The sequence below is a fragment of the Phasianus colchicus genome, chromosome 38 (genome assembly GCF_987193195.1).
Source record: "Phasianus colchicus chromosome 38, bPhaCol1.hap1.1, whole genome shotgun sequence".
NCBI lineage: Eukaryota > Metazoa > Chordata > Aves > Galliformes > Phasianidae > Phasianus > Phasianus colchicus.
The window spans coordinates 1,061,386-1,074,874 of record NC_143473.1 but is presented as its reverse complement, the minus strand read 5'-3'; the positions used below and the strand labels follow the sequence as shown (position 1 = coordinate 1,074,874).

Here is a 13,489-nt window from a genome sequence, read left to right as displayed (position 1 = left end):
ACCCCATAACTCCATCACCCCACACCCCATCACCCCACACCCCATAACCCCACACCCCATAACCCATCACCCCATAACCCCATCACCCCATCACCCCATACCCACCCCACACCCCACACCCCATCACCCCATAACCCCTCACCCCATAACCCCACACCCCATACCCCACACCCCTCACCCCATAACCCCATAACCCCATAACCCCATAACCCCTCACCCCACACCCCATCACCCCTCACCCCATAACCCCACACCCCATACCCACCCCACACCCCACACCCCATAACCCCACACCCCACACCCCACACCCCATAACCCCTCACCCCATCACCCCACACCCCATCACCCCTCACCCCATAACCCCCCGCTCACAGAAGTCGCTGTGCCGCCGCTGCCTCTGCGCCGTGGCCGCCCGCGCCGCCTTGCTGTGCCCGTGCCCCCCCTTGGCGGCTCCGTTCGGCCCCTCGTTGGGCGCCCGCAGTCGCGACAGCGACAACGACAGCGATAGGGAGCTGCCGCCCAGCCCCGCCTGCGGGACCACAGCGCCCCATAGCGACCCATAGCGACCGTACGGCCGCACTGCAGCACATAGAGACCCCAGAGGGACCCATAGCGACCCCATAGAGACCCGCAGAGACCCCATAGAGACCCCACAGCGACCCATAGGGACCCATAGAGACCCATAGGGACCCATAGGGACCCATAGCGACCCACAGGGACCCATAGTGACCATAGGGCCGCACTGCAGCCCATAGAGACCCCATAGGGACCCATAGCGACCCATAGGGACCACATAGCGACCCCATAACGACCCATAGGGACCCCATAGAGACCCCACAGGGACCCTATAGAAACCCACAGCACCCCACAGAGCCCCACAGCAACCCCATAGAGACCCATAGGGACCCCACAGCGACCCCATAGAGACCCACAGCGACCCACAGAGACTCACAGAGACCCCATAAGGACCCCACAGCGACCCATAGGGACCCCATAGAGACCCATAGAGACCCATAGGGACCCCACAGCAACCCCATAGAGACCCATAGCGACCCATAGCGACCCCACAGCGACCCATAGGGACCCATAGAGACCCACAGCGACCCATAGCGACCCATAGCGACCCCACAGCGACCCATAGGGACCCCACAGCGACCCATAGGGACCCATAGAGACCCACAGCGACCCATAGCGACCGTAGGGCCGCACTGCAGCCCATAGTGACCCATAGGGACCGCATAGCGACCCCATAACGACCCATAACGACCCATAGCGACCCCATAGAGACCCCACAGGGACCCTATAGAAACCCACAGCACCCCACAGAGCCCCACAGCAACCCCATAGAGACCCATAGGGACCCCACAGCGACCCCATAGAGACCCACAGCGACCCACAGAGACTCACAGAGACCCCATAAGGACCCCACAGCGACCCATAGGGACCCCATAGAGACCCATAGAGACCCATAGGGACCCATAGGGACCCCACAGCGACCCCACAGCGACCCATAGGGACCCATAGAGACCCATAGCGACCCATAGAGACCCACAGGGACCCATAGTGATCATAGGGCCGCGCTGCGCCCCATAGAGACCCACAGCGCCCCATAGCGACCGTAGGGCCGCACTGCAGCCCATAGAGACCCCATAGAGACCCCACAGCGACCCTATAGAAACCCACAGCACCCCACAGAGCCCCACAGCAACCCCATAGAGACCCATAGGGACCCCACAGCGACCCACAGAGACCCCATAGAGACCCACAGAGACCCACAGAGACCCATAGGGACCCACAGAGACCCCACAGCGACCCATAGGGACCCCATAGAGACCCATAGCGACCCATAGAGACCCATAGGAACCCCACAGCGACCCATAGCGACCCATAGCGACCCATAGCGACCCATAGAGACCCACAGGGACCCATAGGGACCCATAGAGACCCCATAGGGACCCTATAGAAACCCACAGCACCCCACAGAGCCCCACAATGCCCCACAGAGACCCACAGCACCCCACAGTGCCCCATAACGACCCCCACGTCCCCATAATGGCCCCATATCCCCATCCCCCCCATATCCCCCATATCTCCCACATCCCCACACACAACTGACCCACATCCCCATCCACCCCATATCCCCAAACGTCCCCATAACCCCATAATGACGCCATAACCCCCATATCCCCATATCCCCATATCCCCATAACCCCATAATGACCTGATAACCCCATAATGACCCCATAACCCCAATATCCCCCCATATCCCCATCCCCCCATAATCTCATAATGACCCCATAACCCCCATATCCCCATCCCCCCATAACCCCATAATGACCCATAACTCCATAATGACCCATAACCCCATAACCCCCCCTTATCCCCATAACGTCCCCATAACCCCATAATGACCCCATAACCCCAAAATGACCCCATAACCCCAAAATCCCCCCATATCCCCATCCCCCATAACCCCATAACAACCCCATAACCCCATAATGACCCCATAACCCCATGATGACCCCATAATCCCCCATATCCCCCATTTACCCCACATCCCCATAACCCCATAACACCCCATATCCCCCACATCCCCATAACGACCCCATAACCCCATAACAAACCCCATAACCTCATAATGACCCCATAACCCCCCATATCCCCCATATCCCCATCTACCCCACATCCCCATAATGACCCTATAACCCCATACTGACCCCATAACCCCATAATGACCCCATATCCCCCATATCCCCATCCACCCCATACCCCCATACTGACCCCATAACCCCATAACAACCCCATAACCCCATAACAACCCCATAACCCCCCATTTACCCCACATCCCCATAACCCCATAACACCCCATATCCCCCATATCCCCGTAACGTCCCCATAACCCCATAATGTCCCTACACCCCCATAACGACCCCATAACCCCATAACAACCCCATAACCCCATAACAACCCCATAACCTCATAATGACCCCATAACCCCCCATATCCCCCATTTACCCCACATCCCCATAACCCCATGATAACCCAATATCCCCCCTTTTCCCCATCCACCCCACATCCCCATAACGTCCCCATAACCCCACGATGTCCCCACACCCCCATAACGACCCCATATCCCGCACCGACCCCATAACGACCCCATAACGACCCCATACCGACCCCAAAACCCCGCTCACCTCCCCGTTCCTGCCCAGCAGGAAATAGGTCGCCGTCACCTCGTTGTATTTCTGGCTGCTCAGCGACTCCTTGATCTCCTCCCGCGTGTAACCCATCCCCACCATCAGCTCTGTGGGGTCGGTTGTGGGGTCAGTGACGTTATGGGGTCGGTTATAGGGTCGGTTATGGGGTCGGTTATGGGGTAACCCAGCCCAACCATCAGCTGGGTGCAATGAGGGCAATTGGACACCAGGGGGCGCTGTGGAGTAACGCGTCCCAACCATCAGCTCTATGGGGTTATGGGGGCGGTTATGGGGTCATGGGGTAACCCATCCCCTCCATCAGTTCTATGGGGTTGGTTGTGGGGTCAGTGACGTTATGGGGTCGGTTATGGGGTCGGTTATGGGGTAACCCAGCCCAACCATCAGCTGGGTGCAATGCGGGAAATTGGACACCAGGGGGCGCTGTGGAGTAATGAGCCCCAAATATCAGCTCTATGGGGTTATGGGGGCGGTTATGGGGTCGGTTATGGGGTAACCCATCCCCACCATAAGCTCCGTGGGGTCGGTTGTGGGGTCAGTGACGTTATGGGGTCGGTTATAGGGTCGGTTATGGGGTCGGTTATGGGGTAACCCAGCCCAACCATCAGCTGGGTGCAATGCAGCCAATCGGACACCAGGGGGCGCTATGGAGTAACGCACCCCAAATATCAGCTCTATGGGGTTATGGGGGCGGTTATGGGGGCGGTTATGGGGTCATGGGGTAACTCATCGCCCTCATCAGCTCTGTGGGGTCGGTTGTGGGGTCAGTGACGTTATGGGGTCGGTTATAGGGTCGGTTATGGGGTCAGTTATGGGGTAACCCAGCCCAACCATCAGCTGGTTGCAATGAGGGCAATTGGACACCAGGGGGCGCTGTGGAGTAATGCAACCCAACCATCAGCTCTGTGGGGTTATGGGGTCGGTTATGGGGCCATGGGATAACCCACCCCCACCATCAGCTCTGTGGGGTTGGTTATGGGGTCAGTGACGTTATGGGGTCGGTTATAGGGTCGGTTATGGGGTCGGGTATGGGGTCGCTTATGGGGTCACCCAGCCCAACCATCAGCTGGGTGCAATGCGGGCAATTGGACACCAGGGGGCGCTGTGGAGTAACGAGGCCCAACCATCAGCTCTATGGGGTTATGGGGGCGGTTATGGGGGCGGTTATGGGGTCATGGGGTAACTCATCCCCACCATCAGCTCTGTGGGGTCGGTTGTGGGGTCAGTGACGTTATGGGGTCGGTTATAGGGTCGGTTATGGGGTCGGTTATGGGGTAACCCAGCCCAACCATCAGCTGGGTGCAATGCGGGCAATTGGACACCAGGGGGCGCTGTGGAGTAATGAGCCCCAAATATCAGCTCTATGGGGTTATGGGGGCGGTTATGGGGGCGGTTATGGGGTCATGGGGTAACTCATCGCCCTCATCAGTTCTATGGGGTCGGTTATGGGGTCAGTGACGTTATGGGGTCGGTTTTGGGGTCAGTTATGGGGTAACCCAGCCCACCATCATCCCTATGGGGTCAATGGGGTAATGGGGTCAGTGATGGGGTGCCGTTATGGGGTGTGGTTATGGGGTGCCATTATGGGGTCTGTGGGGTGCCATTATGGCATGCCGTTATGGGGTCGCTATGGGGTGCCCTTATGGGGTGCAGTTATAGGGTGCTGCTATGGGGTGCCTCTATGGGGTCAATAGGGTGTCATTATGGGGTGCCCTTATGGGGTGCCGCTATGGGGTCACCGGGGTGCCGTTATGGGGTGCCGCTATGGGGTACAGTTATGGGGTCAATGGGGTGCCGTTATGGGGTCAGTGCGGTGCATTTATGGGGTCAGCGGGGTGCTGCTATGGGGTGCCGTTATGGGGTGCCGCTATGGGGTGCTGCTATGGGGTCACTGGGGTGCCCCTATGGGGTGCCGCTATGGGGTCAATGGGGTGCCATTATGGGGTGCCCCTATGGGGTGCCGTTATGGGGTGCCGTTATGGGGTGCTGCTATGGGGTGCCATTATGGGGTGCTGCTATGGGGTGCCGTTATGGGGTCAATGGGGTGCCGCTATGGGGTGGCATTATAGGGTGCCGCTATGGGGTGCCGTTATGGGGTGCCGCTATGGGGTGGCATTATAGGGTGCCGCTATGGGATGCCATTATGGGGTGCCGCTATGGGGTCAATTGGGTGCTGCTATGGGGTGCCGCTATGGGGTGTCGTTATGGGGTGCCGCTATGGGGTGGCATTATAGGGTGCCCCTATGGGGTGCTGCTATGGGGTGGCATTATAGGGTGCTGCTATGGGTTGTCGCTATGGGGTGCCACTGTGGGGTGCCCCTATGGGGTGCCGTTATGGGGTGCCACTATGGGGTGCTGCTATGGGGTCAATGGGGTGCTGCTATGGGGTGCCACTGTGGGGTGCCACTGTGGGGTGCCATTATGGGGTGCCGCTATGGGGTCCCATTATGGGGTGCCATTATGGGGTGTCGCTATGGGGTGCCATTATGGGGTGCCATTATGGGGTGCCATTATAGGGTGCCGCTATGGGGTGGCATTATAGGGTGCCGCTCTGGGGTGCCGCTCTGGGGTGCCATTATGGGGTGCCCTATGGGGTGCCCTATGGGTGCCCTATGGGGCGCCGCTGTGGGGCCGCCCTCACCGATGCGCTTGGTGTCCCCGAAATCCTCCTCGGGCTCCTTGTAGGGTTTCAGCTCGTCGCCCTCGTAGCCGATGTTGATCCATTTGTCCTTCATGATTTGCTGCGGGGCGGCGGGGGGGCGGTTGTGGGGTGACGTTGGGGGGGGCAGTGGGGGGGACGTTTATGGGGTGACATCATGGGGGTCACCTCCTGCTGGATGCCATGACCCCATAACCCCATAACCCCCTGTGACCCCATAACCCCATAACCCCCCATAACCCCATAACCCCCCGTAACTCCATAACCCCATAACACCCCGTAACCCCATAAAGCCCCATAACCCCATAACCTCCCATAACCCCAAACCCCCTGTAACCCCATAAAGCCCCGTAACCCCATAACCTCCCATAACCCCATATTGCCCTATAGCCCCCCAGATCTCCCAACCGCCCCCAGCGCCCCTCAATTGCCCCCCACCTCCCCCCAACTGCCCCCCAGAGCCCCCAGTTGCCCCCATCCCCCCCCAACTGCCCCCCACCTCCCCCCAATTGCCCCCAGCCCCCCCAGTTGCCCCCCATCCCCCCCCAGCTGCCCCTACCTCCCCCCAACTGCCCCCCATCTCCCCCAATTGCCCCCCAGCTCCCCCCAACTGCCCCCCAGCCCCTCCAATTGCCCCCATCCCCCCCCAATTGCCCCCATCTCCCCCCAATTGCCCCCTCTACCCCCAGCTCCCCCCAACTGCCCCCCAGAGCCCCCAATTGCCCCAATCCCCCCCCAACTGCCCCCCAGCCCCTCCAATTGCCCCCCAGAGCCCCCAATCGCCCCCATCTCCCCCCAGCCCCCCTAGTTGCCCCCCAGAGCCCCCACCTGCCTCAAGCTCCCCCCAATTGCCCCCCAGCTCCCCACAATTGCCCCCCAGAGTCCCCAATTGCCCCATCTCCCCCCAATTGCCCCCCAGCTCCCCCCAACTGCCCCCCAGAGCCCCCACCTGCCCCAAGCTCCCCCCAATTGCCCCCCAGAGCCCCCAATTGCCCCCATCTCCCCCCAATTGCCCCCCAGAGCCCCCAATTGCCCCCATCTCCCCCCAATTGCCCCCCAGCTCCCCCCAATTGCCCCCCAGAGCCCCCAATTGCCCCATCTCCCCCCAATTGCCCCACAGAGCCCCCAATTGCCCCCATCTCCCCCCAACTGCCCCCCAGAGCCCCCAATTGCCCCCATCTCCCCCCAATTGCCCCCTCTACCCCCCAGCTCCCCCCAACTGCCCCCCAGAGCCCCCAATTGCCCCAATCCCCCCCCAACTGCCCCCCAGCCCCTCCAATTGCCTCCCAGAGCCCCCAATCGCCCCCATCTCCCCCCAGCCCCCCCAGTTGCCCCCCAGGCCCCCCGGTTGCCCCCCTCCCACCTCGAGGGTGCAGCGCTTGGCGGGGTTGAGGACGAGGAAGCGGCGCAGGATGTTCTCACAGTCGGTGGACATGTAGAAGGGCACCCGGTATTTGCCCCGCAGCACGCGCTCACGCAGCTCCTGGGGGGGCAAACGGGGGGGTCAGGGGGGGCAAGTGGGGATGGGGGCCATTATGGGGCCGGGGGGGGGGGATATGGGGGGGTATTTGGCCCATAGGATGAGCTTATGGGGCTCCTGGGGGGGAAATGGGGGGCAGATGGGGGGCAAAAGGGGGGGTAGAGGGGGGAAATGGGGGGGAAATGGGGGGGTAAATGGGATGGGGGTCAGGGGGGTAAATGGGGATGGGGGCCTTATGGGGCCGGGGGGGGGATATGGGGCGGGATTTGTCCCATAGGATGAGCTCACGGGGCACCAGGGGGGAAATGGGGGGCAGATGGGGGGACAGGGGGGGAAATGGGGGGCGGCCAAGGGGGTAAATGGGGAGCCAGGGGGGGCAAATGGGGATGGGGGTCTTATGGGGCCGGGGGGGGGGGATATGGGGTGGGATTTGTCCCATAGGATGAGCTCAAGGGGCTCTGGGGGGGAAATGGGGGGCAAATGGGGGGCAAAAGGGGGGGTAGAGGGGGGAATTGGGGGGGTTGAGGGGGGGCAAGTGGGGATGGGGGCCATTATGGGGCCGGGGGGGGGATATGGAGGGGTATTTGGCCCATGGGATGTGCTTATGGGGCTCTGGGGGGAAATGGGGGGCAGATGGGGAGCAAAAGGGGGGGTAGAGGGGGGGCAAGTGGGGATGGGGGCCATTATGGGGCCGGGGGGGGATATGGGGGGGTATTTGGCCCATAGGATGTGCTTATGGGGCTCTGGGGGGGAAATGGGGGGCAGATGGGGGGCAAAAGGGGGGGTAGAGGGGGGAAATGGGGGGGAAATGGGGGGGTAAATGGGATGGGGGTCAGGGGGGTAAATGGGGATGGGGGCCTTATGGGGCCGGGGGGGGGATATGGGGGGGTGTTTGGCCCATAGGATGTGCTTATGGGGCTCCTGGGGGGGAAATGGGGGGCAGATGGGGGGCAAAAGGGGGGGTAGAGGGGGGAAATGGGGGGGTTGAGGGGGGGCAAGTGGGGATGGGGGCCATTATGGGGCCCGGGGGGGGGGTATGGGGGGGTATTTGGCCCATAGGATGAGCTCATGGGGCTCATGGGGGGCAATGGGGGGCAAAAGGGGGGCAAATGGGGGTCAGGGGGGGAAATGGGGGGTACCAAGGGGGGGCAAATGGGGATGGGGGCCATTATGGGGCCGGGGGGGGGATATGGGGTGGTATTTGTCCCATAGGATGAGCTCACGGGGCTCCTGGGGGGGGAAATGGGGGGCAAAAGGGGGGGCAGAGGGGGGAAATGGGGGGGTCACGGGGGGGGTAAATGGGGATGGGGGCCTTATGGGGCGGGGGGGGGGGTATGGGGGGTATTTGGCCCATAGGATGTGCTTATGGGGCTCTGGGGGGGAAATGGGGGGCAGATGGGGGGCAAAAGGGGGGGCAGAGGGGGGAAATGGGGGGGTTGAGGGGGGTCAAATGGGGATGGGGGCCATTATGGGGCCGGGGGGGGGATATGGGGGGGTATTTGGCCCATAGGATGTGCTTATGGGGCTCTGGGGGGGAAATGGGGGGCAGATGGGGGTCGGGGGCGGAAATGGGGGGTACCAAGGGGGGGGTAAATGGGGGGGTAAATGGGGATGGGGGACACTATGGGGCCGGGGGGGAATATGGGGGGGGGGTATTTGTCCCATAGGATGAGCTTATGGGGCTCCTGGGGGGGGAAATGGGGGGCAAAAGGGGGGGCAGGGGGGGGAAATGGGGGGTACCAAGGGGGGGGCAAATGGGGATGGGGGCCATTATGGGGCTGGGGGGGGGGATATGGGGTGGGATTTGTTCCATAGGATGCACTCACGGGGTTCATGGGGGGGCAATGGGGGGCAGATGGGGGGCAGGGGGGGAAATGGGGGGGTCGGGGGGGGTAAATGGGATGGGGGTCAGGGGGGTAAATGGGGATGGGGGCCTTATGGGGCTGGGGGGGGGGATATGGGGGGGTATTTGCCCCAAAGGATGCACTCATGGGGCTCTGGGGGGGGAGTGGGGGGCAGATGGGGGGTAAAAGGGAGGAAAGGGGGGAAAAGGGGGATTTGGGGGGGGCAAATGGGGCTGGGGGTCATTATGGGGCCGGGGGGGGGGGATATGGGGCACTGCACCCCCAGCCAGGGGATGGGGACGATTATGGGGACGGTGTGGGCAGGGGGTGGCACGGCCCCATAGACCCCACAGTTGTGGCTCCCACCCCATATCCATGTCTCTCACCCCATAAATTTGTGCTCCACCCCATTGCGTTCTGGCTCCCACCCTATAGGATTTAGGCTCTCACCCCACATCCATAGCTCCCACCCCATTGCTGTGACTTCCACCCCATATCCATGGCTCCCATCCCATAGATTTGTGCTCCACCCCATAGGATTTAGGCTCCCACCCCACATCCATGGCTCCCACCCCATAGCTGACTCCACAGACCCCGTAGACCCCATGCACCGACCCCATAGACCTGACACCATGGCTCTGACCCCATAGCCGTGGCTCCCACCCCATAGCTGACCCCATAGACCCCATAGCACTGGCCCCATAGACCCCATAGCACTGACCCCATCAACCTGACCCCATCGACCCCACAGCACTGACCCCATAGCCCTGACCCCATAGACCCCATAAGACAGACCCAATAGACCCCATAGACCCCATAGCACTGACCCCATAGACCTCACCCCATAGACCCCATAGCTGTGGCTCCCACCCCATAGGATTCAGGCTCCCACCCCACATCTATGGCTCCCACCCCATAGCTGACTCCACTGGCCCCACAGACCCCACAAACCTGACCCCAAAGACTCCATGGCATTGACCCCATAGACCCCACAGACCTGACCCCAAAGACCCCATGGCACTGACCCCACAGACCTCATAGACCCCATAGACCACATGGCACTGACCCCATAGACCTCACCCCATAGACCCCATAGCACTGACCCCATAGACAACATGGCACTGATTCCATGACAATGACCCCAGACCTGACCCCATAGACCTGACCCCATAGACCCCATAGACCTAACCCCATAGATCCCATGGACCTGACCCCATAGACCTCATGGACCTGACCCCACAGAACCCATAGCACTGACCCCATAACCCTGACCCCATAGACCTGAACCCATAGACTCCATAGACCTGACCCCATTGACCCCATAGCACGGACCCCACAGCTCTGACTCCATAGCACTGGCCCCAGACCTCACCCCATAGACCTCACCCCACAGACCCCATAGCACTGACCCCATAGACCTGACCCCATAGAACCATAGACCTGACCCCATGGCACTGACCCCATAGACCACATGGCAATGATTCCATGGCACTGACCGTAGACCTGACCCCATAGACCTGACCCCATAGACCCCACAGCACTGACGCCACAGACCTGACCCCATAGACTCCATGGCACTGACCCCATAGACCCCCATAGCACTGACCCCATAGACAACATGGCACTGATTCCATGACACTGACCCTAGACCTGACCCCATAGCCCTGACCCCATAGACCCCATAGACCTAACCCCATCGATCCCATGGACCTGACCCCATAGACCCCATACACCTGACCCCACAGACCTGACTCCATAGCACTGACCCCATAGCACTGACCCCATAGACCCATAGCACTGACCCCACAGACCCCATAGACCACATGGCACTGACCCCACAGACCTGACCCCATAGCCCTGACCTCACAGACCTGACCTCATAGACCCCACAGACCCACAGACCCCACAGCACTGACCCCACAGACCTCAGTGCAAACCACTGACCCCAGACCTGACCCCATAGAACTCATAGACCTGACCCCATAGACCCCATAGCACTGATTCCATGGCACTGACCCCAGACCTGACCCCACACACCTGACCCCATAGACCCCACAGACCCCACAGACCCCACACCCAGCCCACCTTGAGGTTGTGTCCGTTGAAGGGCAGCGAGCCGCTGACCAGGGTGTAGAGGATGACGCCCAGGCTCCAGATGTCCACCGACCCCAAAGCCCTGACCCCATACGCCCCATACACCCCACAGACCCCATACACCCATAGACCCCATAGCCCTGACCCCACAGACCCCATAGACCCCATAGACCCCTGCCCACCTTGAGGTTGTGCCCGTCGAAGGGCAGCGACCCGCTGACCAGGGTGTAGAGGATGACGCCCAGGCTCCAGATGTCCACTGACCCCAAAGCCCTGACCCTATAGCCCTGACCCCACAGACCCCATAGCCCTGACCCCACAGACCCCACAGACCCCATAGCCGTGACCCCACAGACCCCATAGACCCCAGCCCACCTTGAGGTTGTGCCCATCGAAGAGCATCGACCCGCTGACCAGGGTGTAGAGGATGACGCCCAGGCTCCAGATGTCCACTGACCCCATAGACCCCATAGACCCCACAGACCCCATAGACCCCATAGCCCTGACCCCACAGACCCCACACACCCCATAGCTCCCCCACCTTGAGGTTGTGCCCGTCGAAGGGCAGCGAGCCGCTGACCAGGGTGTAGAGGATGACGCCCAGGCTCCAGATGTCCACTGACCCCACACACCCCATAGACCCCATAGACCCCATAGCCCTGACCCCATAGACCCCATACACCTGACCCCACAGACCTGACTCCATAGCACTGACCCCATAGACATGACCCCATAGACCCACAGCACTAACCCCATAGCACTGACCCCATAGACCACATGGCACTGATTCCATGGCACTGACCCCAGACCTGACCCCATAGACCTGACCCCATAGACCTGACCCCATAGACCCCATAGACCCCATAGACCCCCGCCCACCTTGAGGTTGTGTCCGTCGAAGGGCAGGGAGCCGCTGACCAGGGTGTAGAGGATGACGCCCAGGCTCCAGATGTCCACTGACCCCATAGACCCCATAGACCCCATAGACCCCACAGACCCCATAGCCCTGACCCCACAGACCCCACAGACCCCACAGACCCCATAGCCCCCCCACCTTGAGGTTGTGTCCGTCGAAGGGCAGGGAGCCGCTGACCAGGGTGTAGAGGATGACGCCCAGGCTCCAGATGTCCACCGACCCCATACACCCCATAGACCCCATAGCCCTGACCCCACACACCCCACAGACCCCATGGCCCCCCCACCTTGAGGTTGTGGCCGTCGAAGGGCAGGGAGCCGCTGACCAGGGTGTAGAGGATGACACCCAGGCTCCAGATGTCCACTGACCCCATACACCCCATAGACCCCATAGACCCCATAGACCCCATAGCCCTGACCCCACAGACCCCATAGACCCCCGCCCACCTTGAGGTTGTGCCCGTCGAAGGGCAGGGAGCCGCTGACCAGGGTGTAGAGGATGACGCCCAGGCTCCAGATGTCCACTGACCCCATACACCCCATAGACCCCATAGACCCCATAGACCCCATAGCCCTGACCCCACAGACCCCATAGACCCCCGCCCACCTTGAGGTTGTGTCCGTCGAAGGGCAGGGAGCCGCTGACCAGGGTGTAGAGGATGACGCCCAGGCTCCAGATGTCCACTGACCCCATAGACCCCATAGACCCCACAGACCCCATAGCCCTGACCCCACAGACCCCACAGACCCCATAGCCCTGACCCCACAGACCCCATAGACCCCCGCCCACCTTGAGGTTGTGGCCGTCGAAGGGCAGCGAGCCGCTGACCAGGGTGTAGAGGATGACGCCCAGGCTCCAGATGTGCACCGACCCCATAGACCCCACAGACCCCACAGACCCCATAGCCCTGACCCCACAGACCCCACAGACCCCATAGCTCCCCCACCTTGAGGTTGTGGCCGTCGAAGGGCAGGGAGCCGCTGACCAGGGTGTAGAGGATGACGCCCAGGCTCCAGATGTCCACCTCGGGCCCGTCGTACTTCTTGCCCTGGAACAGCTCGGGCGCGGCGTAGGGCGGGGAGCCGCAGAACGTGTCCAGCTTGGAGCCCAGCCGGAACTCGTTGCTGAAGCCGAAATCCGCGATCTTGATGTTGGCGTCCGCGTCCAGCAGCAGGTTCTCGGCCTGCGGGGGGCGCCAGAGAGCCCATATGGAGTTATGGGGTTATGGGGTGGTTATGGGGTTATGGGGTGGTTATGGGGTTATGGCGTCCAGCAGCAGGT

General features: G+C 61.6%; 1 protein-coding gene across 2 annotated transcripts in view; it reads right to left on the bottom strand.

Moving 5' to 3' along the window:
- MARK4 (microtubule affinity regulating kinase 4) overlaps nucleotides 1-13,489 on the bottom strand; it is a 54,333-nt gene that overhangs the window by 19,234 nt on the left and 21,610 nt on the right. Inside the window, exons 8-13 of one of the 2 annotated variants that reach the window (XR_016461268.1) lie at nucleotides 13,130-13,391; nucleotides 12,655-12,932; nucleotides 7,238-7,357; nucleotides 5,857-5,956; nucleotides 3,195-3,304; nucleotides 373-529 (exon numbers count right to left, since the gene is read on the bottom strand). Coding sequence is in view for 1 of the 2 variants with exons in the window: in XM_090129817.1 (XP_089985943.1) it covers nucleotides 373-529; nucleotides 3,195-3,304; nucleotides 5,857-5,956; nucleotides 7,238-7,357; nucleotides 13,155-13,391 (724 nt within the window). In the remaining variant the exon portion in view is untranslated. The remainder of the gene's footprint in view (nucleotides 1-372; nucleotides 530-3,194; nucleotides 3,305-5,856; nucleotides 5,957-7,237; nucleotides 7,358-12,654; nucleotides 12,933-13,129; nucleotides 13,392-13,489) is intronic. The other variant, XM_090129817.1, reaches the window with a different exon arrangement.